The 24,776-nt window shown below is 40.3% G+C and overlaps 2 protein-coding genes and 1 non-coding gene across 8 annotated transcripts; all 3 read left to right on the forward strand.

Moving 5' to 3' along the window:
• The first annotated feature begins 247 nt into the window (after positions 1–247).
• On the forward strand, positions 248–7,579 carry LOC104926132 (microtubule-associated protein RP/EB family member 3). 6 transcript variants are annotated; one of them, XM_019266519.2, is made up of 10 exons: positions 248–375; positions 3,515–3,582; positions 3,674–3,801; positions 3,926–4,071; positions 4,840–4,999; positions 5,122–5,163; positions 6,285–6,418; positions 6,774–6,926; positions 7,307–7,376; positions 7,491–7,579. In XM_019266519.2, exons 3-9 carry the CDS (start codon positions 3,681–3,683, stop codon positions 7,361–7,363), a joined length of 813 nt encoding a protein of 270 aa, XP_019122064.1. In that variant the 5' UTR covers positions 248–375; positions 3,515–3,582; positions 3,674–3,680; the 3' UTR covers positions 7,364–7,376; positions 7,491–7,579. The 6 variants fall into 6 exon arrangements, with proteins under 6 accessions (XP_019122064.1, XP_019122060.2, XP_019122061.2 ...); XM_019266518.2 differs by lacking the exon at positions 7,307–7,376 and adding an exon at positions 2,286–2,328 and having other exon boundaries at positions 265–375; positions 3,677–3,801; XM_019266517.2 differs by lacking the exon at positions 7,307–7,376 and adding an exon at positions 2,286–2,328 and having other exon boundaries at positions 266–375.
• Positions 7,580–10,429: 2,850 nt separating this feature from the next.
• tmem214 (transmembrane protein 214) lies at positions 10,430–23,646 on the forward strand. The gene is made up of 17 exons (XM_019266513.2): positions 10,430–10,739; positions 16,061–16,254; positions 16,599–16,749; positions 16,864–16,998; positions 17,749–17,831; positions 17,933–18,038; positions 18,767–18,848; positions 18,958–19,059; positions 19,723–19,864; positions 20,356–20,447; positions 20,566–20,614; positions 20,709–20,816; positions 20,924–21,041; positions 21,170–21,266; positions 21,637–21,805; positions 21,910–22,061; positions 22,435–23,646. Exons 1-17 carry the CDS (start codon positions 10,577–10,579, stop codon positions 22,559–22,561), a joined length of 2,070 nt encoding a protein of 689 aa, XP_019122058.1. The 5' UTR covers positions 10,430–10,576; the 3' UTR covers positions 22,562–23,646.
• A 596-nt stretch (positions 23,647–24,242) lies between these two features.
• trnay-gua (transfer RNA tyrosine (anticodon GUA)) lies at positions 24,243–24,331 on the forward strand. The gene is given in 2 exon segments: positions 24,243–24,279; positions 24,296–24,331. It is a non-coding gene; the product is annotated as a tRNA-Tyr (tRNA).
• Positions 24,332–24,776: the final 445 nt, after the last annotated feature.

Genomic DNA, 24,776 nt, shown 5'->3' on the forward strand with positions numbered 1-24,776 from the left:
ATTAAGCAATTACATAGAGTATAGTATAGTATACTATAGTATAGTACAGTATAGTATAGTATAGTATTTATCAAAATGAGTGAAACCGAGAAGGAGGGAGAAGCACCACGGGTCATTATAATCACAACACAGTGGCTGCATTCACACCCTGTGCTCCGTCATGGCTGCTCCGTCATGGCTGCTCCTGGGACACCAGTTTCACTAAAACTAATCTGAAAACGCTGCAACTGGGTCGCGCATGCGCTCTTCCAACAGCTTAGCGTTCGAAGCGCAGTCTCGCGCAGCTTGCTGAGGCAACAGTCGGGGTTATAGCAACGGGAAAGCCCGTCATTAAGACACAACGGGACGGCTGTGAGAGAGACGCTGCGCACTTCAGTGAGTATTAACAACTCAACTTAACTTGAAATGTGTTTCTCTGCGCGTGAAATCAGTTCATTTAACCGCTAGTTTAATTCACGCCTCATATAAACTGCCGTTGGTGGCAGTTATTCAGTCAGCGGTAATGTGCGTGTGTATTATCGAGCAGGCCTTCAGAGGGGGGTAACGTAACGTTAACGTCAGCGGCTATAAAGAAAGTCTGGCTTCCAGTCACTGTTTTCTGAGCTCGCTGATAGGGCTCAGGTGAGATAAAACCAGGTGGAAAGTGTTTAAATCCAACGACAGGAGACATTTGTAACCCAGCGTTTTGCGGTGTAAGTAGTTAGCCTGGAGCTAACGGCCGCGGCTGTAACGTCAACTGTCAAAACACCGAGGATGACCCGTGAAATTGTCTGGCACCGCCAGCCTGTGAAGTTTAGACGCATAAAAACACTCAGCAGGTTTTTATGCGTCTTATAACTTATACTTTACAACGAGCACACCTCTGATGTTATTATATCTGCTGACACAGACTGTTGTTTTCTCTAACTGTCAACATAAAACAGTTAACTGGTGGTCAGATGAAACACAGTAAAAACAGTCTCTGTGACCAATAAAGTAAAGGAGGCTCACTTAAAAAAATACTGCACAGCTTTCATCAGTTATTACAATGATTATAATAACATTAGCTTCATTTATAATAGATTTTAAAACAGTTTATAAAGTGTTATGATAGACGACCAAACAAAAGCAAGATAAAAAAATAAGATTTAAGAACATGGTAATGGAAATAGCCCTTTTAAAAATAAACATAACAATATAAAGCAGCATCACTGAATAAATAAGGTAAAGATACAGTACAAGACAACATCACATTTTTATGTAAGTCTATAAAAATATGATTTAGAGTAGACAAGTTAAAATCAGTGTAAGGTGACGTCATTTATAACCAGTAAGATATTTCTTCAGATCTGTAATAGGATCAGTATTAAACATGTTTTTTCACTGCTGGTCATTTTTGACTCTGTTAGAGAACAATCACAATCATAAATTAAGTAACTCATTTTAAATTTCCCTCCTCCAATTAATCAATAATGAATCACTGACATTTTTGGGCTATAAGGTGAGAAATGTATTAATTAAATTTTTTTTAATGATAATATTCTCTTAATATATATATATTTTTAACTTTTTGTTGTTGCATCACTGTCAACTGTGTGTGTGAATGTATATGTACATGTATGTACATATACAAAGATGCCATGTATTCCCATTCGGACTCTTACAACTTATCCATGTGAGTGTTCAGTTATCTCTATAAGTATATCATGCTTTATTTATCAATAATATAATATTATTACATTTTGTATTACTTATACTAATCTGCAAAGTAGGTAGTAACCAAAACTGTCAATAAAATGTTTATTTCCCTCTGTAATCTAGAGGAGTAGAAGTATGAAGTAGCTTAAAATAATATTCCGACTCCCACAACTTATCTATGAGTATATCGTGCTTTACGTCATCATACACCGACCAGCCACTTCATTAGGCAACTCTGACATAAATCCAGCTTTTATGAAGCTATCAGAGGTATTAATTTAACTATTATGTTCATTATGGAAGTCATAGTGGGTGATAATATTCTGGCCACCCCATTTACATACATGAGAGGGTCATAATATTATTATCATTATATCTCAGTATAACGCACAGCACCGACTACAACCTCAATAATCAAGATCATAGTTAAATTAAAGTGTCAACAAGATCTGAAACATTATGAGCTTGATAAAAGTTTAATTTATGTCAGAGTTGTTGTATTGGATCACATTGTTTGTGCAAGTCTACCTAATGAAGTGGCCGGTTGGTAACAGGTAGTTAGAGGTTTGGTTCTTGTGCCCACTGTGTTCATTTACTGTCCTCATCAGGGTTGCAGGTGACAGTCCCAGTCCAGTCCCATCTGATTGAGAGGTGGGTACACCATGGACATGGTTGAAAAACACAATAAAGTGGAGCTGTTCTTCATGTGCACAGATGTTTCTGCCATCTGTTAGTACTGTAGTGTAGAAGCAGTGTGGCCTTAACAAGGTTCAAGGTTTAGCTTTATTGTACAGAATAAAAACATTATCAGAGTAAGATGAAGGTTATGGTGCAAAGAAAAGAAAGTGTTTTGCTGTTGCTGATATTTTATCACATACTTTCTTGTGATAGCAACTGTTATTAAAACTGTTCAACACATTTAGAGTTACAACAAACGATTATTCTTATTATTTCCACGATTAATTGTTTGGTCCATAAGATATCAAAAAATAAATGAACATGACATTTTATTTTTTACTTTTACAATTTATTATTACAACATTTTATTATTACAACATTTATTATAACAACTTGTACTATAATAAGGAAACAGATGTGCTGGGGAATGTTCTGGAAATAGTGTCTGTCTGTTGGGAAAGTCCAGGTTTAGAGTTACACTCTTACATTCAAGTCTAATCATACATTTTGTTATAAATCACTGACACCAAACTCGTGGTCTGTAGAAATAATAACTGTCGTTACAGACAAACTGCGAGTCAGCTGTAGGTGTTTAAGCCAAGCCAGGCAGGTGTTGTCTGTAGGCAGTCCAACAGTCCTTCATTGACTTTGATTTTTCAGTTTTAACGTACAGATTACTCAGAGTAGATTTGTGGGTTTAAAGGACGCTGTGTGTTATTCAACCACCAGAAGACCGGCAGGACCGGTACCTTTATCAGCCATAACCAAATGAGCAGCATTTGCCTGGTGGACAGTGTTACCTCTTGTTCATGTTGGATGTTTCCTTATCGGTCGTTGTGATGAATCACAGCTGTTATATACACCTGCTGGTGATCTCAGCTGCCTTTGTGGACCGTGGTGGGTCGCAGCATGTCAGACCTGGGCTAAAAGGATTAACCGGAGGAGAGATTAATGGCCTAGCAGGTTTACTAGTGACTGGCTGCTAGTTTATCTATGGTGTTTCTCTTTGTAACCTTGTGGAGGCGCTCTTGAGCAGGACATCGAACCATTCTGTAACTATCCAATAGAAACACAGGTTTGGAGGGAGTTATGTTTGATACAGATGTCATTAATGACCAGTAAAGTTACTCAGATGTGTGATTCTGGTCTCTGTCTCCAGGTCTTTCTGTAAGGTGGTCCACCACAACCACATTTGAACAGTTCACACCCAACTCACACCCAGCACAGGTGAGTTAAGTGTCTGTGTTTTTATACTATTTCTTGTAGGTATATATGATATGTATGTTCAACTGTTGCATCTGTGTGTGTGTTTGTGAAGCAGGAGGATGGCGGTGAATGTCTACTCCACCTCTATGACCATAGAGAACCTGAGTCGTCATGACATGTTGGCATGGGTAAACGACTCTCTACAGCTCACCTACACAAAGATCGAGCAGCTCGGCTCAGGTAAACACACACACACACACACACACACACACACACACACACACACACACACGCATTTAAAAAAAAAAATCAAAATGTTTCTGAAGCTGGAAAAGACAATATAAATATGTGAATGTTTCCTTAGGTGCTGCTTACTGTCAGTTCATGGACATGCTGTTTCCAGGCTGCATATTGTTGAAGAAAGTGAAGTTTAATGCTAAACTGGAGCACGAATACATACACAATTTCAAGGTCTTACAGGCTGCATTCAAGAGGATGAATGTGGACAAGGTGAGAGCACTCACTCACACACACACACACACACATTCTGACTAGACTTAATACAAAACTCTTCACTAGAAGATTAGAATTACTATCCAAAGACAAAAAATGCTCTCCGCTCAGAGACACCTCTAACAGAGCTAACAGAAGTACAGTTGAGAGAATCTAATTTCTTTACTGAGAATCTGCTTTTAATAGCAAAGAAAACAATGACAGCTTCCTGGTTGAAGCCACAGCCCCAAAGCACAACAGGATGGAGAGACGGGGTAAAAATATCTTTATCATGGAGATTACAGATTAAAACAGTTTACTGACAGATGGTCATCATTTACAGACAGTAGCAGAACTCTAATAACCTCTTGTTTTCTTTGTGTTAATGTAATTATTTCAATGTGTCAATGCTGCATGTTACTCAGATTTAAGTTTCACGAAAAGTCCTATCCTACCTATGACAGTGTTCAGAGAGGACTTGATGTATTTTTGTCATTTTATGTGTTTAGTAAAAAAATATGTTGTAATTACATGGTCAGCATCTAAAAGTTGGCCACTGGGATGCCCCAAAATAAAGTTTGTAATACTCATGTTATTCTTAAATTTCATACAGAGATCCTTTGATCTCACGCCATGTTGAACTGTTTTTTCTGGCATTTCAGGGATTAGCAATTGTTTTAGATCCCTACACAGGGGTTGTCTCTCCTGTTATACAGACCACAGCGGTTCTGTTAAAATCCTTCACCTCTTTATCTTTCTCTCTCTGTCTCCTTCTGTCTCTCTCAGATCATCCCTGTGGAGAGGCTGGTGAAGGGGAAATTCCAGGACAACTTTGAGTTCCTCCAGTGGTTTAAGAAGTTTTTTGACGCCAACTACGACGGCAAAGAATACGACCCTGTACTGATACGGCAGGGCCAGGAGGGAACGCCGCCTCCACCCAACCCAGGTACAATACTCACTTCCACTTGTGTGTTTGTGTTTCTGACACAATCAGCTGTGTGTGAACTCGGAAGCTTCATTTCATTGCTCTCACCTCTTCATGCAACCACATCCCCACCTCTAACTCAGGTGAACCCATTCTCCACAAACCTAAAAGACCCACTCGCCCAGGTAACATCCTCAGCATGTGTGTGTGCTTGTCAATGCTTTCAGCGTGTCTCACCTTCATTAAACTGTGAGCTGCTTGGTTTATGGATTGGTCTCTTCTGGCTGGTTGTGGGCGGCGTCACAGGCTCTCATTTTATCTTCTGGACATCGACTATCCAAAAGCGTTCTGGCACACTTTATAAGATATCCTGCTTTTTGTTATATGTTGCTGGTCAGAGTCAGTCGATAAAAATGTGGATTTGCTGTATCTAAGTGTGGCAAAAAAAGAAAATGGGCAACAAAAACTATCATCAGCTCTCTCAAGCAGAAGTGCAGTGTCACTGTCGAGGTTTTTGTTTCAAACTGTGGTGTTTGTAACAGTACACTACACAAACGCTGCTAGCAGTGATGGGAAGTTTTGCAGTAAATGAGCTAAAACCTGCAAAAACGCTAGAATTGTTCTATTTATTAAATGAAAGCACACTGCAAAGACATCCTACTGAGGATGAATCTGTGTGTGTGTTTGTGCATGTGTGTGTTTTCTCTTGTACTTCCATCTTTAAAAAACAGACTGAGGAAACACGAGAGGCAGTCTTCTCTTGAAGGTGCTCATTGATGGTTAGGACTTTAAGACTTTAGGTCTAGAAGTCAGTTTAGCGTGGTTCTCTTTTTTTTGACCAACTTGTCAATAAAAGCTAAAAAAAAAAGTTTGCTTGCTGCTTGTTGAAGCCATTTATTAAAAGGGAGTAGAATTTTTGAACATATGATTTAAAACAAACTAGTTTGTTTATTTCATAAACAAAAGTCATATTTGTTTAACTTAGTATCACTCATATTTTCCTCATGGTCATCCATCCCCCACCTACAGCGGCTCTATGCCCAAACATAAAGCATACAGCAATAGCTCCTTCATCTGTATCTACATTGTATCTGTTCAGCCACCATACTTCTGACAGTACTCACAGCTAAATATTCAAACATGTATTTACACACTAAAGGAATAAAAAGAGAGAAAAGCACGAGTTATTACAAGCCCAGTGTAGACAGCTGATTTGGTCTCACACAGGTAAAAAACAAATGATGAAAACAACACTGCGTCCACCAAACCGTGTGTAGATGTATAAACGTGTGTTTCTGTCTTCCAGGCCCCATGAGAACTTCTCCCACAGTGCCGAAGACTGTTCCCACTCCCCAGAGGCAGATCACAACAGCAACCCGCAGGAGCGCTCAAATGACCCGCAATGGAGGAGACGCTGAGCTCATCGAGCTCAACCAGCAGGTACTGCTGCAGTGACGCTGTTGTTTCTCAGAGCCCAAACCCACCAGGGTACCCCCGTCCCTGTGCAGGTCTCACATTAAATGGCACCATTAAAGGCACCCTTCAATGTTCGTGAAAGTGTTGGTGGTTTGGAAGATTCTCAACATTGCACTGTGGGCCTGTGTTTTGGCACAAGTAGTGAGAATATCAAATGAGTCCTGGACGGCCCAACACTGCTCTCTCATAATGCAAGAAGGTCACTTTGCCTGACAAGTTGACTCTTTTTTCAGATGTTCCTACATTTATTCATACTGTACTCTCCATAGTTTCTATTGTAGGTATATTAATTCACTTTTTGTACTGTGTTTGCTCGTAGCTGCTGGATCTGAAGCTGACTGTAGAGGGACTGGAGAAGGAGAGGGACTTCTACTTCGGAAAGCTGAGAGACATCGAGCTCATCTGCCAGGAAAATGAAAATGATAACAACCCAGCCCTCAGCAAAATTATGGATACACTGTACGCCACAGAGGTAAATACAGTTAACATGCCTTTAATAGCAGCACACATATATGAGTGTGTGTCTGTAAACTTCACACTTAGTCTAATTAATGACATCACCTAGTGTCGTAAGATCATTTTTGTCATGATTTGGCCCTATATAATAAATAAAATTGAATAGAATACATTTTATATTACGTCTAATAATCCCTCCAGTCAAATCGTAACAGAGGTTCTCTCATAATGCTTTCCATATAGAGCAGCTCAGAAAGTCAGAAACATTTAAAGTGACTGAAAGCAGCCTCTTTAATCATCATAATACAACACTCATACACCAATCCAACCACAATAAGAAATCACCTGGAAGGCTTGTGCTGCTCGACATCATTTAAAAGGCAATATAACCTACAGGTACCGGTAGAGGGGGTCACATGGCAAAGAAATCTGCTTTCTTCAGGAGAAATCTAGTCGGGGAAATCAGGTTTCTCAAATACACGCCTCTGACTATTGAAGCCTGGCTTCCTGTTTGCATGACTTTTATTCTTGATCTATCACAACATTTTGCAGCGTTTCTGACCTCAGCCTCTTTTTCCAGGAGGGATTTGCACCACCAGATGATGACGAGATTGACGAAGGGGCACGGGGAGACCAGGACGAGTTCTGAACTCCTTCTTCAACCCCTAACCCCCAACTCACACTCTTTAACCTCCCTGATCATCGTCATAATCCCCCTCTTTTTCCCCAGAACCCCCCACCCCCGTCATAATCCCCCTCTTTTTCCCCCTTTTTAATTTATTTTCCCACTTCACTTCTCCCAACCTGTCTGTGTCTGTTCATATTCATGACGACTTTGTTGCACAGGCTAGCTTCCCAAACTCGTACTAGTAAAGGACACTTAATCCAGACCTGTCTGGGTCGAGGCCCCGGCAGCCTGACTTGGCTTACTCGACTTATTCTAACCTGTTACCAGAGAGGACAGCTGCACCGCAGAGCTAGTCTGTCGAAGGTTTAAGGTTAATAGCATTGAGATTATAGGAATCCAGCACTGACAGTCCAGAGCCAACACTGCTATCAATCTATCTGTCTTCAGAGGCAGGTCTTTTTTCTCTCACCGTGCACTTTGATTGGTGAACACACACATATGCGTCAGGGTTCACGCTTTCTACTTTATATATAAAAAAAAAAACATGCAATGTTTTCCACACAATGTGACCAGTTTTAGCTTATATTGGCTGTAAATTTTACAAAGTGAGATTATAAATGGCTTTAAGCTCATTTGGAGAGAGGCCTGCACATATATTTTGAACATATGATGACACATGTGAACGTACATTTAGCCCGCAGACATATCACAGACTTGTACATGCATAAAAAAGTCATCATTCCAAGAGTACGCTCTTATTCGTCAAGTTGTCCCACCAGAGAGGGTTTGCTCATGAAACTGTTTAACCCGCTTCTTTATGAGACAGCATTATATTTATGTTTTTATTTATTGACCTTTTTTTTTTATCTGCTCTATACAGTTTCTGAAAAAAACTAAATGTGTTTTGGATTTGAGAAAATTGAAGGTCTTTGCACTAAATGTAGCGAAACAAAACGGACTTTAATGATCCAAAATGCCAACATGCAGTGACTGGCTGTAGCCAGAGAGATACAGGAAGATGCTATTTTATATTTTGTAGATTTATTTTATAGAGGTTTTTTTTTTTTTTGCATTGAATTTCCTCAGTGGCCAAGTCAGGGGTGTCAGTGTAAAAGTTATTTATCAGACAGATGTCAGAATTCTATGAATGAACAAATGTTTAAAAAACAAAAACAGACAGGCACTACTAAATACTAATGTTTGACTGTTTTAATTGAGTTAAACATTGTAGCTGCTATCGTTACTTTTCTGTTGCTATTTAACTTGAGTTTTGTTGCAAAGCGTTAAAACGCCACAGTGGCTGCCAAGGCACTATGGGTGTGGTTTATTGTGATCGACAGCCAGGCTGAGTGTGATTGACAGTAGTTAGATCAGTCCGAGAGAACAGAAACATTAAACCCTCTCTCCCCATTTGTTATCACGACGGCCGTGTGATAAACTTACATCATTTGGAGTTACTGCTGGAATGAAATAAAGCTCTGAGGTTCAAGAAAAGTAACAAACCTTGTCTTTGTGTGGTATCTTATTCCCCAGGCAAACTGTCTGATGTTAAGTCTTGCCATCGTGTTGGCAAGAAATCATTTGAAAAACTATTTTGAGACAAAGAGAGAGGTCTGTTACTTAAGACACACAATTACAATGGACCCAGTAGGACGTCCGCTGTGGTTAAGCTTCCACTTAGATCAAATGAACAAGGTCTTGAGAGAGATCCAGGAGGTTTGTGCCAAAAGCTAAGTGACTCATTTGAGCGACACTAAGTGTCTCTTTCGGGAGACACTGCAGCCAAAACTCACCGTCTGTTCCACCGACGGCAGCCAGACATAAAACTGCAGCAGGCCCGAGGTTTAACAGGACCTGGCACTTGTCAGGGAGAGCTTACAGGGATGAGACGATTTGTAGTGCAAGTGTTTTAAAGTAACTTCACTTCACAGCCAAGGAGGTTACCGCTAAAACCCATCTCCAGATTAGTCATTTCGTGGCCATTGTAGTTTCTCCTTTCACACTAGCAAGTAGTGGGTGAGGCGACTACGCCAATTGGACTGTCAGCAGTAATATATTTGGGGATTTTTAAAAAAATTACTTAACAATGATGATAATTCAGACTTTTTTTGGTCAATCGGATAATAAATTAATCAACTAAAGTTTTCAGCCTAATAGATTTGGCTGTGAAGATATGTTACGTTTTGACTTTACTGATAAATGTTGGTTAAACTGACCACAGTTCAAATAAAATGCAAAGCAACCGCCATTTTTAAGTGTACTTTTGGACAAAACTGATTCATATTTCACGTCACTGTGCTCTGTATAAGCATATACATGTTAAATATTAACACAGATGAAACTTACATTCATTATAATTACTTTAAGTCAGCTATATATATATTTTCAAACTTTATTGAAAGAACAAACAAACAAATAAAGAATTCAGTCATACTAGTTCACATTGTACAATAGTAACATAGCACCAGCATAGTTACATGATAGTATAGTGAGGATCAAAAGGGGAAATATAGTTTCTAAACAGTACTTGTTTGTTTTACTGGTTTGCAAGTACTTTTTTTTTTAAAGAAAATGATAATAAAGCATGTTCTATTTAATTATAAACTTTGTCCTAATTCTGTCCTGGTTTTTAACTATTTAATAATAAAAAAAGCATCAACATCATAAAAAACACTTAAGGTCATGAAAATTAATTGAGATTTAGCAATTCAATGACGCATCCACCTCATTTATTTAAAAGTATCGATATCGGTATCGGCGATACTGGCCCGTATTTACTTGGTATCGGTACCAAAATATACAGTAACATTTTAGATTTTTTTTTTTAATTAAAAACTTGTACGGACTTGTCGCAGCTCGCGCACATTAGTCAAACTAACTAACGGTCTGAACGCGTCACTCGTGACGTCATGCCGGCAAAGAGACGTGGCACGCGGACGGTTAAATGCTCGAGAGCAGTTGAGCGAGCGTCCCGTCGTTCAGTTTCATTCAGCTGGGAGGACGTAGACACACATACCCATCCGGACTAAAAAAGAGACATGGCTTCAAATAACGGATCAGTCGGCAAGTGGGAGGTAGTGAAAAAGGGGAAGAAGAATAATAGCAACGGCACCGGAGGAGGGAAGAACCCGGCGGACAAGAAGCCCGGCGGCGGCGGCGGGGGGCGGAAAGCCCTGGGCGAATCCAACCAACCGTCCAGACGTGAGTGAACATGGCCCTGTTTAAACTGCTCCGTGACCCACTTACCTCAGCGCTAAAGTTCAAATGAAAGCAAAGGGATGGAGCTACCGCCGGCTGCTTTTTTATTTATTTATTTTTTACGAACTAAACTTATCTTATTTAACATTTTCACGTTTTGTGCGTCTTTAACGGCTGAACTGGAAATGACGACGGCTCCTAACTGTCAACTGTAGCATACGTTAGCACCGAGCTACTTCCTACTACATACGCTGTGTTATTTTGCTGTTGTCAGTTCACGGCTATACTCTCACATACTCTCCTATACTCCACCTTATCTGCTCGATGCGTGCTGTTTTTAAAACAACAGCTTTTAACTGATGACTAGCTTCTTTCTTTTTTTTTTTTTCTGGGCAGTTGCTAGTCAGTTAGCATGCTTAGCAGTGTGTCAACACAGTCAACGTCATCACTGAGGAGCTGAAGCATGTGCTAACAGCTTTTATGACCTTTGTCTTTGTTCCGCTGTCACATTTCTTTTTAAATGCATCATTATTACACTGTAGCGGGACCCTATAATGTTAAATGTAAGGCTAATTAATCAGCCATGTGCTTATTATTTCCACTACACACAGACAGCTGTCACTGTTCTGACTTAAATACATGTTCTGTGTTTTTATTCAAAGACAATATTTAGTATTTTCTAATGAAAAGAACAGACCGAACATTTAATTATCCATACTAACAAACAACTTATTGTCTGTGTAAAGACAGCCTGATATAATTTATTCCTCCACTGTCATCCAAACACTAATAAAAAACATACTGTGGCACTGGATGATGTTTTGCTTCATTATGCTACAACATGAGACATTTACTAGACTCATAAAGAGAAAGAAAAGATTAGTACTCCTCAAACTATTTTCTTATTTGAGTAACACCAATCCCCAGCTGTTTTTTTTTTTAAATATTAAAGTCTATGTTTGTGACTTATTCTCCTGATCCGCACTTCTAATATTTCTCCATCAGAGCCACAATTTCATTGTTTTTGCTGTCGCACTTCACCTCATAATTAATCATGAATCTATGCCTGCTACATGTATGACCACTGATATTGAAACCAAATATTATAAGACATGCAAAACCCATGTTAACTGCGTCGTATTTTGGCAGTATGTGTTTTTACGTTAATTTATTTAATTTAAAAAAATGTATTCAGAGATTCCTCCACGTACCACCCTTAGAAAGTTAGCGTGCCACTAATGGTAATTGCACCATAGTTTGAGAACCAGTGCCCTAAGAACCTGTCAGAGAAATCATTCGAGCTGAGTAAGTTGAAGTACTTTTATACAGTAAAACAGCCGTAATCAAACAATATGTAAACAGGTAGGTGACAAAGGTGGGGGAAGGTACTGTAGGTAGGTAACAAAGAGGAATTTGCATTACGACCTGAAGTCTAACAAACAAAAGTCAGGACACATGGCATGTCACAAGATCACGGCATGAACAGCAAGGGGGAGGGAGTTGTTTCTATCACTCGATTGCTTGATTAGCAACTCTGTGCTACATGTATTTCGTTGATCGAGGGACCAAACCAGTAGGGCCCTCGCTTATTTATGAAGTTTCCACTACACTAAATGTGTATTTTCTTCATCAAACTGCAGCAGGTTAATCTGCACATGCAAAACATCACAGTAACTAGTCTGACTGTTTACTCTGTGAGGACTCTTTACATGCCCAACCTAGTAGAACAAAATTACAGACCTGGGATGTATTGTGTGGCTTTATTTTCAGTATATTTTACATTCAGTAACCACAGCAGCAGCTACCACACCCTCTCCACAGGTATGGCTGTGACAGAGAAGATTAGATCTTGCTCTGCCACTGCTGTTTGTTTATGCTCCAGTTTTATCAGCGAACCAGCTCGTCCAAAGTCTGTCTGACTGGTCACAGTGACTGTCAGTGATGAATCGGTTTTATCTTTTTTTGTATATAAACTCTCTAACCACTGAAATATGTGAAGTATTTCACCTACACTGTGATTTAGACAACAGAACCTCTGGCTTTTATACTTTTATAAATCATGAGACCGTTACTGTTGATCTTTGTGGTTTTGGCATATTCAAAAGATTCAAATCCTCCAGCTTTGAGTTCAGCTTGAGGCTTTTGTATCTGTTTGTGCAGGCTTTGTGGGTTGAGTGTCTTCACAAGGCAACACCAGAAAGAAGAAATGTTTCTTATGTAATGTCTGATTTTAGCTTGAACAGTTTTTAAAAGCGGTGACTAGACTTTATCTTTATAAGTGAGCCAACATCTTCCCAAATCGCTTAATCGGATAAAAAAGGAGCCTTAAATCTAGTTCATGATGTCAGTGTTTATGAAATCTGTGACCGCACAGAGACTGCGTCCATTTTTATTTTAATCAAGTTATCTTATTAAGTTAATATGTCGGGTCCAACATGTTAGTTGGTTGATTTACATGCCACATTTGAAGGTACCTCAAAGTTGGAAATCCCACTGACATTAGTTGTGTTTCCATCCCGATGATCGCAAATTTGAACCAAGAGAGTATTATACACAGAGAAAGAAACGTGATCAGGTAACCAAGACGTGCTCTGCTGCAGTCTGTTCTGTGTTATTGAGAAGTGTATGAGCACTGTGTGGTTTGCTCTGTATCTATATGTGAAGCATCCCTGTCAGCTTTTCTTCTGCTAGTGTGAGAATCTAAAAGTCCACCCACTGTAAAGACCATGTTGGGTACGTCCACTCCGATTACACCCCAACACAACACCAAGACCCTCTGCTGACAGTGTCCAAAATTACTCCCATAGTCATTCATTCCCTACTCCCTATATGAGATCTCAGACACCGATGGATCATTGTCATACTTTGGTTCCATTGTGGGAACCTTTCAGTCATTGTTATGACTGTAATTATTGTGCACATGGTATTTAGGGAGTAAGTACAATCAACTAAAACCTTTGATCAACTTGTGTGATTAAAAACTGGCTGTGTGCAGTACTAAGCTGTGGCGTGTATGCCAACATTTATGGTGATACCAACACAGGTTGCACTCTACCGAAACTTGGTTTCTTAAAAATGTCCCGAAGGGCCACGAGTTTCGCAAGTTTAGGTCCACACGTCATCATGACAAGTTAATATCAATAGCTGTTCATCAATAGAGATTTATCAAAACACTAACAAGACATAACAAGACAGGAAAACATTCTACAGTGTTAGACAGCAGTGCCACGACTTGTAGGTTCCCAAGAAATTGCACGCTCAGTATGCAGACTAACATTCTTAAGTTTAACATTCACACATTTTGATGTCAGCAGTCACCGAAACAGTAGCAAAGTTAACATGTTAAATGTTTAGTTTAAACATGTTTAGTTTGAAAGCTGCATCATAATCCAGTCAAAATAATTAGGCCAATCTATCTTCTATGAACCGTTCTGTAGGCGAGAGTTGGTCCTCCACATAGTTAATTGTTATGTTTTTCATTTGCATACTCCTCCTCCTCCTCCTGCTTGTTTACCTTCTTGAACAAACTCCAACATGCTCCCATGAGAAAACTCTCTTCTTTTTGTCTTGGGGTGTTTAACATTAACTGACTGGTGGCAAATCTCCAAGTGTTTTGTGGGAGTGACACGATTCTTCTCTTTAATTTACCAACGTCGGCTCGTGATTCTTGGAAACTCTGCCTTGGCAGATATACTAGGAAGTCGCTCACTATATCCTATTTAATTACTACAGGCGTAGTACTTCATGACCGAACACGTACCATAGTAAACAAATGAAACTGTACCTCGTACAGTGATGGATTTGGTACAGTTCCTAATTTTATGTAGGGCTCTTAGATATACTTTCATGGGAATGCAAGTTCGCTCACACCCACCCACAGGTTTCAGTATGCGTTGACAGGGGTCACCAGTTGTTCGGCGATCATTCAGCTGACAAACCTGAATCTATATCGGGTCTGTGCATGTGTGTCGGCACAACACAGGGCCATGATGCAAAGAACGGATTTGTTTCGTCGCACTGTAACTTCCCTATTCAAATGTTGATGAGTCAGGCTCATTCCTCACTTCCTTAAACTAAAATAAGTCCAGGCCGACTGAGTCTTTCTTCCTCCTACTGAAGCCAGTTGTCACCTGCTGAATATCTCAGCTTTGTACCTGAACAGTGAGGAAAGTACTTTGAAGATGAACGCGGTAACATGACCAGGTGTTCACATACAGTATATTAATACAAAACAAACATCCGTAAGTATCAGGAAGTCGGTAACTTCCAGCAGCCTGACATGACAAGACATCTGCTGCACTGAAATACAGTAAGAGCAACAACAAGAGTGGCAACTCGACTAGTGACTACGAATACTTCACGTTTACGTACAAGAATCAACGCTTCTGCAGTGTGTCTCATCTTTAATACAAAATATTAGTTTGTGCCGACCCCTAGTCCAGTCATCGAACAATGTTCTTGTTTTATAATCCACTTATTTAAATGACTTTATTTGTACTTTAAGCCATGCCACCAGCATGATTTTAGCTTTAGTCCAGACTACAGTATCTTTAAAAACTCTTATGGACAAATACACCAGAGGGATGAAACCTGATGACTCCAGCGCCAACATGAAGTTTGCATCATAGTGTTTCAAATGTTTGATGGCTTGCTTCAGACATAGTCCGAGCTGTGTTAAGAAAATTACTACATTAAAAAAAAAACAAAAAAAAAATAGGTTTTATTGTAGGTGGGTTTTTTTCTTCATTTTTAAAAATGTATGTCTTCTGAGGAAAGATTGAGAGCTGCAGACAGCGAATGAATTTGTTGGCATAAATAAAATGTAGAATGACGCCAGCCTTATCTTTTTCAGATGGTTTTACATCCTGGGATTAAAAAAAAAAGTTATGGGGAATACTGAACACTTAAAACAAAAAAAAGGATTGTTTAGATATTAAATTTGAGTATACAGTATAAAGGTATCGGTATCTTGATGTTGGTCTTTGAACCTTAAAACTGGTCAAGCTCTCATGAACTCATATAAGTGGTTTAAGTTTGTTTACAAATGGGGTCCTGAGTACCACACAGGAGAATACTCTGCATGCTGCTGCCGCTTAACTCTGTTCCTTTGTGAGTTGTAATAAGGGTTACATGAATATTGTCTGCCGCAACAGCCCATTACGCAAGCCATCGAGGCAGGGTGGGAGCACTCCGTGTGAGGGGAGGGGAATGTCACAGTTTGGTAGATTAACTTAATTTTCAGGACACAGGGCGATTTGCAAGAAACTGTTGGACAGAGGCGTGTCTGAGAGTCTAAGCACTGCTGCCTTCTTTCTTTTCTTCAGCGCCCCTGAAGATGTCAGAGACTCTGTACGATGGCTTTGAGAAAATGGGAAAGAAACAGAACAAGGAGCAGGTCCCACCACCAGCAGAGCCTGAAAACAAGAAACCCTCATCGAGTAAACAATCCAAGAAATCACACTCCACCAATACAGTCGCCCCTGCAACTCATAAGTCCCTCGAGGAGGCCTTCAAAGCTGTGAGTAATGCACATACCTCTCCATTTATTTTACAGTCTAAGGTTTTATTATTGAATTATTTTGAAGATCCTGTGTGTGCTTTCTGTCTGTTTCTTTAAAAGACCTTGTTTGTTGCTAAAATGTTAATTTGAAACGCCCTCAGTAAATGGTGCAAGAATTTGTCTGAAATTAAAATAAATGTAAAAATCTTTGTAAAACTTTAAAAGTCATTAACATCTTCATACAAACGCTGCGTTGTGGCATATTCAAAGCAAACCATCACATGCTGAACTGCAGTCTCATCTTTGCATAATGGACGTGTTGTTTCTGAGTATACAGCCTTAATGCCTCTTTCTCTTTTTAGTTGGACGTTGCCGACCTGAAGCAGCAGCTGGCTCGCAGTCAGACCCTGTTTCCAGAAAACCCATCAGTGTGGGTCAAAGACCTGGCAGGATACCTCAACCTCAATCTGACTGCGCCAGAATCTGAGCCCACACTCAGCAGCTATACTCACGGTCAGTCGAACTCTGACTTTATTTTGTTTTTAAAACACTGTCTGATATTAGTCTGTACAGGACACTGATGCTGTATTTTATTTGATGTCTGATTTTCCTGTCTCTTGTCCCCAGATTACCCGTACTGCCTTACAGGAAAAGAGCTGAAGGGTGTGATCAAAGGCCTGATCGGACGCTGCGGTGACTTTCTGCCAGATTTCTTCGACCACTGTGTTTATACTATGCTCAGGGAGCTGGACAGACAGTCAGGTATGTGTTAGAGCTCACATGGAGGGTCGGAAGTGGTTTGTGCTGGTCGACTAAGACACAGGTGATGCAGTAATGACCTTAAGTGACCCTGAGATAAACACTAAGAAAAAGAATAAGTATTTTAACTGGTTCCAGTTGAAAACTAGTTCCAAATTGTCTGATCTATTCCAATCGTATGCCTCAGAGCTCATCAGTTTCTTTTTATCAATGCCTGCATTCTTTCTGCATCGTGAAACTGAAATGAAGCCACACTTTTGGCCGTTTCTTCCTCTCCTCCGTGACTCCTTTTTTGTTGAAAGTTTCCAGCCGCGTAGACATGAGTTTGAAGTTACTAAGAGAAATGGAAACAGTGCTAAAAAAATGTCTGATTTATTGCTGAAACATCTTTGTCCACAACAAGGATTGAATTTCCAGGAATGTCATATATTTGACACTTGAGTGCTACTGCTTCCCAACTGAGCAGCACGTCTGTTTCCAAGGTTAAATATCCAATGTCATAATCATTTAGAGTCAACATGCCTGCCCTTTTTGATTAGCAGCATTGAAAGTGGCATTGGTATCAATTCCTCTCCCTAGTGAGGGTAAAAAAAAGAAGGTATAACATGCAACAAAGGTCCAGCTGGACTTGAACCAGGGTACATTGTTTGGGTCCCCAACACCACATCAAATATATATTTGATCTTGATTTATTGTGGTCATCCGACTAAAGCACAGACAAAAAACAAACTTTGAAACTCTCTCTGTTTCCAGGAGAACCTCTGCATGGCTACAGAGTTTGCATTCAGGCAATCCTACAGGACAAACCCAGAATAGCAACCCAAAACCTGCCTGAGGTGAGTGAGTGTGTGTCCTTGTGTCCTTTAGATAACTGGAGGCGGATTACTGCTTCACTGCCTTTTTATGCTCTGAATGCATAATTTCTCTTCCTTTCTAGTATTTGGAGTTATTGCGATCAGTCCAGAATCGTCCAGTGAAGTGTCTGACCATCATGTGGGCTCTTGGACAAGCTGGATTTTATGACCTCAGCCAGGGACTCAGAGGTAACACACAATCAAACTTACACACTCTCACATAACTACGAACCACTACACTCTTTTTAGATATGTAGACACAGTATTTTATCATCCTCTGTTCAGTGTTAGTCTTCCCCTTTCTCCCACTTTCTCAACAATATGTGATGACAGACATTCTGGGTGGGGGGTTAATGAAGCAACAGGGCACATTAAGAGCAGTAGCACATCCACTGATGGCCGACTGTGAGCTAAACACATGGTAACTTCAAAAACTCAGCTGCTCCTCCAGGTCTCTGCCTGGTATTTGGTGAGGCTTTAAAGTGGGTGTCAGTATGTGGCCGTGGGAGGACGAATATTCTTGGGGAGTTACATAACAACCATCCGGCTCACCCAAGGCGAGGGAGGATACTGTTTACAGTTTATGAAGCTATGCATGCAATATTTCCATCTTGATGTTGAAATCAGAATAAAACCTCCAAAATGTAAAAGATTTTCTGTCTGAGCCTCAGACTTTGATATGACGTGGCAAATGTACAAGGCTTGACCTGTGACAGAGGAGCTAATTCGTCCTTTATGCTGATTTAGTTTTTATGCCATTAGCTGACTTAACGTTCTGTTTCTGTGCTATTTATATAATTAAGCTTGAAACAAAAGCCATGTTTTGCTCCAACTGCTGTGGGCCAACTGTTGACACATTTAAAGCCCGAACTGAAAGTCCCCATGTGATTAAAGAAGTTCTTTTATTTGTGTTTCAGTGTGGCTCGGTATCATGCTTCCTGTGCTGGGGGTGAAGTCCTTGTCGTCTTATGCCATTGCCTATCTGGAGAGACTTCTCTTGTAAGTCCCTCTGAGAAATATGTGACTTGTTTTTTTAATGTACATATTTTTTCACAATCAAACTATACCTGGACTCTGAAATTTGTGCTTGATGTTCTTCTGTTTCCAGAGTTCATGCAAACTTGACAAAGGGATTCGGCATCATGGGTCCTAAAGAGTTCTTTCCTTTACTGGATTTCGCCTTCATGCCCAAGAACGCCCTGTCATCAAGGTACATTTAACCTAACACTAACACTGCTACACAGTCAGTTGAGTAATCCCATGTGCACAGCATGACCAAACGTTGTTGGAGTAAGTGAGTATGGAGAATTGAGAATTTAGCCCAGATGCTTAACCCTAAATTATATGTAATCAAACAACCACAAGATGTGACTTTGAGGAGAGAAGAGCAGAGTCACTGTGTGCACAGAAGCCCTTGGCTTATGTTGTATGGAACATTTTGAATGTGAAGGAATTGGTTTTTCATCCTCTGGTCACTTGCACAGTTAGAAGATATATTATTGTTACATCAAGAGCTCTGATTTTGTCATTTTCATACAAAAATGGCTCTTCTCCACTCAAATCTGGGGATTTGTTGCTTTTCCCTGTCATATAAAACTGAACTGAACTTTGGGGTTTTGACTGACAAAAGACTTTGTAGTCTGAGAAACTGGGATGGGCATTTTTCTGACATTTTAGAGCAAACAATAAATGTTTCTGTGTTCTATGTTACTATGGTACACGCACCACTGGTGCTATGCAAGCTTCCTTGAGTGTTACGCGCAGGAACCTCTGAAATATATATTTTAATTAAATAAATACATTTAGAAACAATGAACAAAATACTACAAACGCCTCTGTTAACAGTACTAAAGACATTTCTGTTTGTGTTCAGTCTGCAGGAGCAGCTGAGGCGTCTGTACCCTCGACTGAAGACCCTCGCATTTGGAGCCAAACCTGAGAGCACGTTACACACATACCTGCCATCATTTCTGTCCAGAGCCACACCACACTGTCCAGATGACATGAAGAGAGAGGTAAGACCCACACACATTTAAAACTGATCTTTTCTACATAATACTGCTGCAACAGAAGTCTGAGTGTAGCAGAAATCATATTGATAAGTGACCTATCATACAGTATATTATTATAGCCTCATTATGCTGACTGGCGTCTTAAACAATCAACAAAGCATCTCTGCAAATGGCTAAGCTTAAAGGGAAAGTGCTCTCTCAGATACTAACAGTGTTTATAACCACCAGGCAGCAACCTAATTCAATTTCCTCGTCTGCTTCAGTGGAATTTAATTGTAAAAAATGTCAACAGAAAATGCCCCTCAGGATTTAAACCACAAATTCTTCTGTCGAGGCCATTTTGCACTGATGTTTGACAGTTACAAGCCAATCACACACCATTGTCTTCATCAGCAGTAGTCCCAGTATTTATGTAATACAGCTACAGGACAAGTATTTTTGAGTAGGATGTGGTCTTGAGTTGATCGTCTTTGTGTCTCTGTTTCTTTTTGCAGCTGCTCAGCAGCATGACAGAGTGTTTGTGTGTAGATGTGCAGAGTCTAGGAGTGTGGAGGCAGCTCTACACCAAACACTTACCCCAGTCCAGGTGGGTTATACATGTGACAAAAACATATATCAAGTGATATGTCTTTTAAAATGTTTCTGGATTTCATCTGTTTATAAAGTGATAGATATAGCTGACTTGTGTCTCTTTTCTTCTTCAGTCTGCTGTTGAACCACCTACTGAAATCCTGGAATATCCTGCCACCAAAGGTACAACTCCTGATATGAGGTTTAATCCAAACTCACCCACCTCTCCTTTTCCATATCTTTAATTACCTTGTGTTGCTTTATTTTCCATTTTCAGCTCCGAAAGAACCTTGAAGAAACAATCCAGTCTTTTAAAGTGACCAATGAGGAGATGAGAGACTCTGTTGAATCTCAGGAGCTTCAGGATTGCAATAACCTGTGCCAGGTGAGACGGACAGTCGCTGTAAAACCTGAATTAAGCCACAAAACAATTTTTTTAATGGTATTTTTAATGCTTGGACTTTTGCTCCGTATTTCCTCTCCTGTCTCCAGAACCTGCAGGTAAAGATGCGTGGTCGTGGGTTCCCCTGGTCCAAACTGCTCATGGTTGTGCTCGTGTTTGCCGCAGGCTTCATCATTCACGACATCAGATCCCACGGCTCCTTCGCAGGTCAGTCCGAGTCCTGTTTTACTCAGCACAATCACTAATCTTCATCTTTATGACAGGACTTTACAAGGCTGTTCCCATTAACTCTTTTTGGGAGGGGTTGTTTACGGTGTGTGTGTTGTGTGTTTCAGATTCCACCACAGCCAGGCATCTGCGCAACTCAGGGGTCACAGCCGCATCTCAGCAGGCCTGGGGAAAAATAACAGTCTACACCAAACAGGGCTTCAGGTACAAAACATCACCCTCAAACATCTATGCTTAACTCCTAACATATGTGTATGTGAAGAAAGCCTTTGACCAATACACCATACAGTATGTTGCTATCTCCCACCGGGACAAATGAAGCAAATTATCATCCACTGTGTGTCAGATACTGTCAGCACACTCCAGACAGTGTCACGAGCTTCTTAAAGATTGATGAAGTTATATTCATTTGCATGACTTTGTACATTTGTGTGTATAATACAGCTAAAAAATCTAACTTGTGTTGGAGCACTAAATAAATTTTAACTTCATGGACCATGACGAATCTTTAAACTCACCAGATGTTTCTTTACTGTTTGTTCAAATTTAACTTTTGTCTTTGTGTTGTGTGTAGTTGGCTGGAGACAAACACTCCTCATTATTACTCTGAGTGTGTTCGTGTCGTGGGGCCACTGATGGAACAAGGTCTGGAAAAGGCAAAAACAGCAGCCGTCTTCATCTCTGAAAACACCACGCAGTTTATCCTCTGGGTCAAAGAAAAGACTCCACAGGCCATAGAATGGGTAAGGCTGTGACTGAATCGGTGCTTTCTCTTGAATAAAAGTGATCTAACAACCATGAGTTATATTGTTGACTCGTGTCTCACCTCTGTGTATCTTCTGCCCAGGTGAACACCAACACTCCAGACAGTGTGTTCCAGGTGTTGGCATATTCAAAGGAGGTCCTCCTCTCCCTCCATCACAACTACATCCTGCCAGCGCTGGCGTACATATCCGAACTGCTACAACGAGCATGGACCAACCTACAGGAATCCTGCAAGTCAGTACCTTTTCACCTGGCTTTAATATTTCCTTTGTCAGAAGCCGGGTTGCAATTGGCAACTACACCATTAGCTGAAACTAAATCAACTACACCATTAGCTGAAACTAAATCCTACATACTGGTTCTTTTAGGTAATATATGTTTGTCCCCTAAAGCTGTTTTTGTCACAGCTTGTGAGGCTACAGTGACTTCTTGTTTCCCAGTTTACAGATTACTGAAGTCATTTTGATTACTAACAAATCCATTTTTCAAGTTTTAATTTAATTAAAGAAAAGTTTGAAACTAGGTAGTGGTTACTAAGTGTATAGGACCAGTTTTTTATGAGCGAACACTTAAAAAAAAAATGTGCTTTCCTCTGTTTTTCCTGCAGCGGCGAGGTGTCAGTATCGTGTCTGCAGGGCCACGCTTTGTCCTTCACCAACTCGACGTGGCAGCTGCTCCAACACACGACCTCGGCCATCAAGACGTGGGCTCAGGATCTGCTGACACGAGCGTGATAAACATCACAGATGCTGACTAATTTACACACAGTATATACACACATGAAGTTATATAAACACACGCACACACTGACCCAATCTGTGGCTGCCTTTCAGAGCTGTGATTGGACACTGTGGGGTCAGACAAACTCTCACTCACAACAACAAAAAAATGGACCCTTCGATCTCTTGTTTTGGCTAAATTTTTAAATCAGTTTGCTGTTGTATAGATGTTTTTTTTTTTCTACCAACTTTAAACTTTTTGTCACTTGCTAGATGCAGAGGTCGCATCTCTCTCTCTATCCCTGAGTTTTCTACTGCAAATTTCAACTGTTGGGTTGAACAGTGTGTAATTTATAAAAAAAAATGTAGGTTTGTAGATGATTTATAAACCATTTTTATTTAAAGATTAAAAAAAAAGTGTTATATGAAAACTTGGTAAAGGCCAGGGAAAAAACGCAAAATGATATTCCAGACTTCTCCACGCCACTTTAGAGGGGCCGCTTTCATGTCCCACACCTGGTCCAATCAGATGCAGTATGTTTGTGTCATCCAGTGGGAGCCTTCAGCGTGTTAAGGGGTCACATCTGCCGGTGGATTGACTCCTTCAGAGGATTTAAAATGGACTGCATACGCCTAAATCGTCACAAAATGAACAGTCCAGAAAAAAGAAGCCCACCTGCCGTCTCGTCTGTCCTGCACATCTCCTCGTCTCGTCTTGGATGCTTCATCGTCTGACCGCTGTTCCTCGTGGTTTTTCGTTCATAGCGCAACACCTGAGTGGTCGTGTGCTCATACTTGAAGGCTGATTATATATATATATTTTTTTTTTTTTTTTTTTTTTTTGGTGTGTGCGTGCGTGCATGTGGATCAACAAGCTTATTCTCAATAATGGGATCATGATTAAACCCCCTCCTCCCCCCCGTGCCAACATCCTCCTGTAGGCCGAAACATGACAAAGAATAAACTCTCTGGGCAAGCCAAACACTTCTGACCAGCTGATTTATGAACCCCTCTATGTAAACACGATGTTTGGGTGGATATGGCAACAACTATGTCTTACTTTTTAATGTAAATGATTTATAATAAAGACTTCAACCCCAGTCACTGCTTTTAACTGGTTGTATTTTGTTTCTCTCATGTCAGAAGGCCCATGACAACTCCCGAAACTCTAACTGCTGATGAAGAACATGTGGTATGATCAGAACAGCCCCTAAATGCACTGTGTGCTTAGTGTTTTTCCTAAAACGCATCTTTATTTTTATGTTCCCTTTATTACCTCTCCTTAACATTTTATTAACAAAGCATTAATTACAGATTTCGTTTAGGATGTTGTTGAAACTTAAAAAAAATACAGCATGTAAATTTCATCATGTCAGTGTTAAAACTGGGACAAAACTAAGACAATGAAATGCATATTGGCATCTAACCAGAATTGTAAATATGTATAGGTATATAACAATAACAGTGGAGATATACACAGTACTAACAGTATGAGCAGAGTGAAATGAACACACTAAAATATATACAGCTTGCAACAGTAATTATAGGTGTATAAGACGTACAGTATTAACAGTAATTGTATAGTGCGGGTGTATGTACCTGTACAGTGTAGACAGCTGCACCGCCTGACATGAACCTGAGGTGTTAGTTTGTAGTGTAACTATCAGACGCTCAGGCGAGCGGTCAGTTTTCAGCCCCTTCGATAGCTCAGTTGGTAGAGCGGAGGACTGTAGAGTTCAAACATGAGACATCCTTAGGTCGCTGGTTCAAATCCGGCTCGAAGGAGGAAACTTTTCTCTTCATCTCTAATACAAATAAACATGCACTTTACCAAATGTTTAGGCTTGATCTCAGTATTAGTGTGATTTTAACGCGATAATACGCCACAAAGGCGGCGTGGACGTAACGTAGCATAGCAGCGCCAGCGTCATTTCTCTGTCTGTACATGACAGACACTCCCAGTTTCACCTTTATAAAGTAGTTTGTCCACTTTCCTGTCGCACTGGTTTAGCTCAGTGGTTACTTCGAACAAATTCTATCCTGTCTAGATACTGCTCTCTATCCCTCCCCGGGATCGAACCACGGGCGCTGTCCAGTGCTTTTGTCTTCTCTCTTTTTCCAAACATGAAAACACATTTACAGTCCTGTGAAGTAGTTTCCTTCTCCAAAATTGCTGGGACGGACCAATCGCAGCCCACCATTTCATCTTTGCTGTCAGCCAATCACGATG

This window comes from Larimichthys crocea, chromosome XI, assembly GCF_000972845.2.
Source record: "Larimichthys crocea isolate SSNF chromosome XI, L_crocea_2.0, whole genome shotgun sequence".
In the NCBI taxonomy this organism is placed as follows: Eukaryota; Metazoa; Chordata; class Actinopteri; family Sciaenidae; genus Larimichthys; species Larimichthys crocea.

Bases quoted from the DNA above. Each gene is read 5' to 3' on its own strand.
- tmem214 (XM_019266513.2), top strand. From the start codon at position 10,577: ATGGCTTCAAATAACGGATCAGTCGGCAAGTGGGAGGTAGTGAAAAAG. The intron at 20,448-20,565 runs GTGGGTTATACA...TTTCTTCTTCAG, and splicing joins AAACACTTACCCCAGTCCAG to TCTGCTGTTGAACCACCTAC. The intron at 20,615-20,708 runs GTACAACTCCTG...TTCCATTTTCAG, and splicing joins GGAATATCCTGCCACCAAAG to CTCCGAAAGAACCTTGAAGA.
- LOC104926132 (XM_019266515.2), top strand. From the start codon at position 3,681: ATGGCGGTGAATGTCTACTCCACCTCTATGACCATAGAGAACCTGAGT. The intron at 3,802-3,925 runs GTAAACACACAC...ATGTTTCCTTAG, and splicing joins GATCGAGCAGCTCGGCTCAG to GTGCTGCTTACTGTCAGTTC. The intron at 4,072-4,839 runs GTGAGAGCACTC...TGTCTCTCTCAG, and splicing joins AGAGGATGAATGTGGACAAG to ATCATCCCTGTGGAGAGGCT.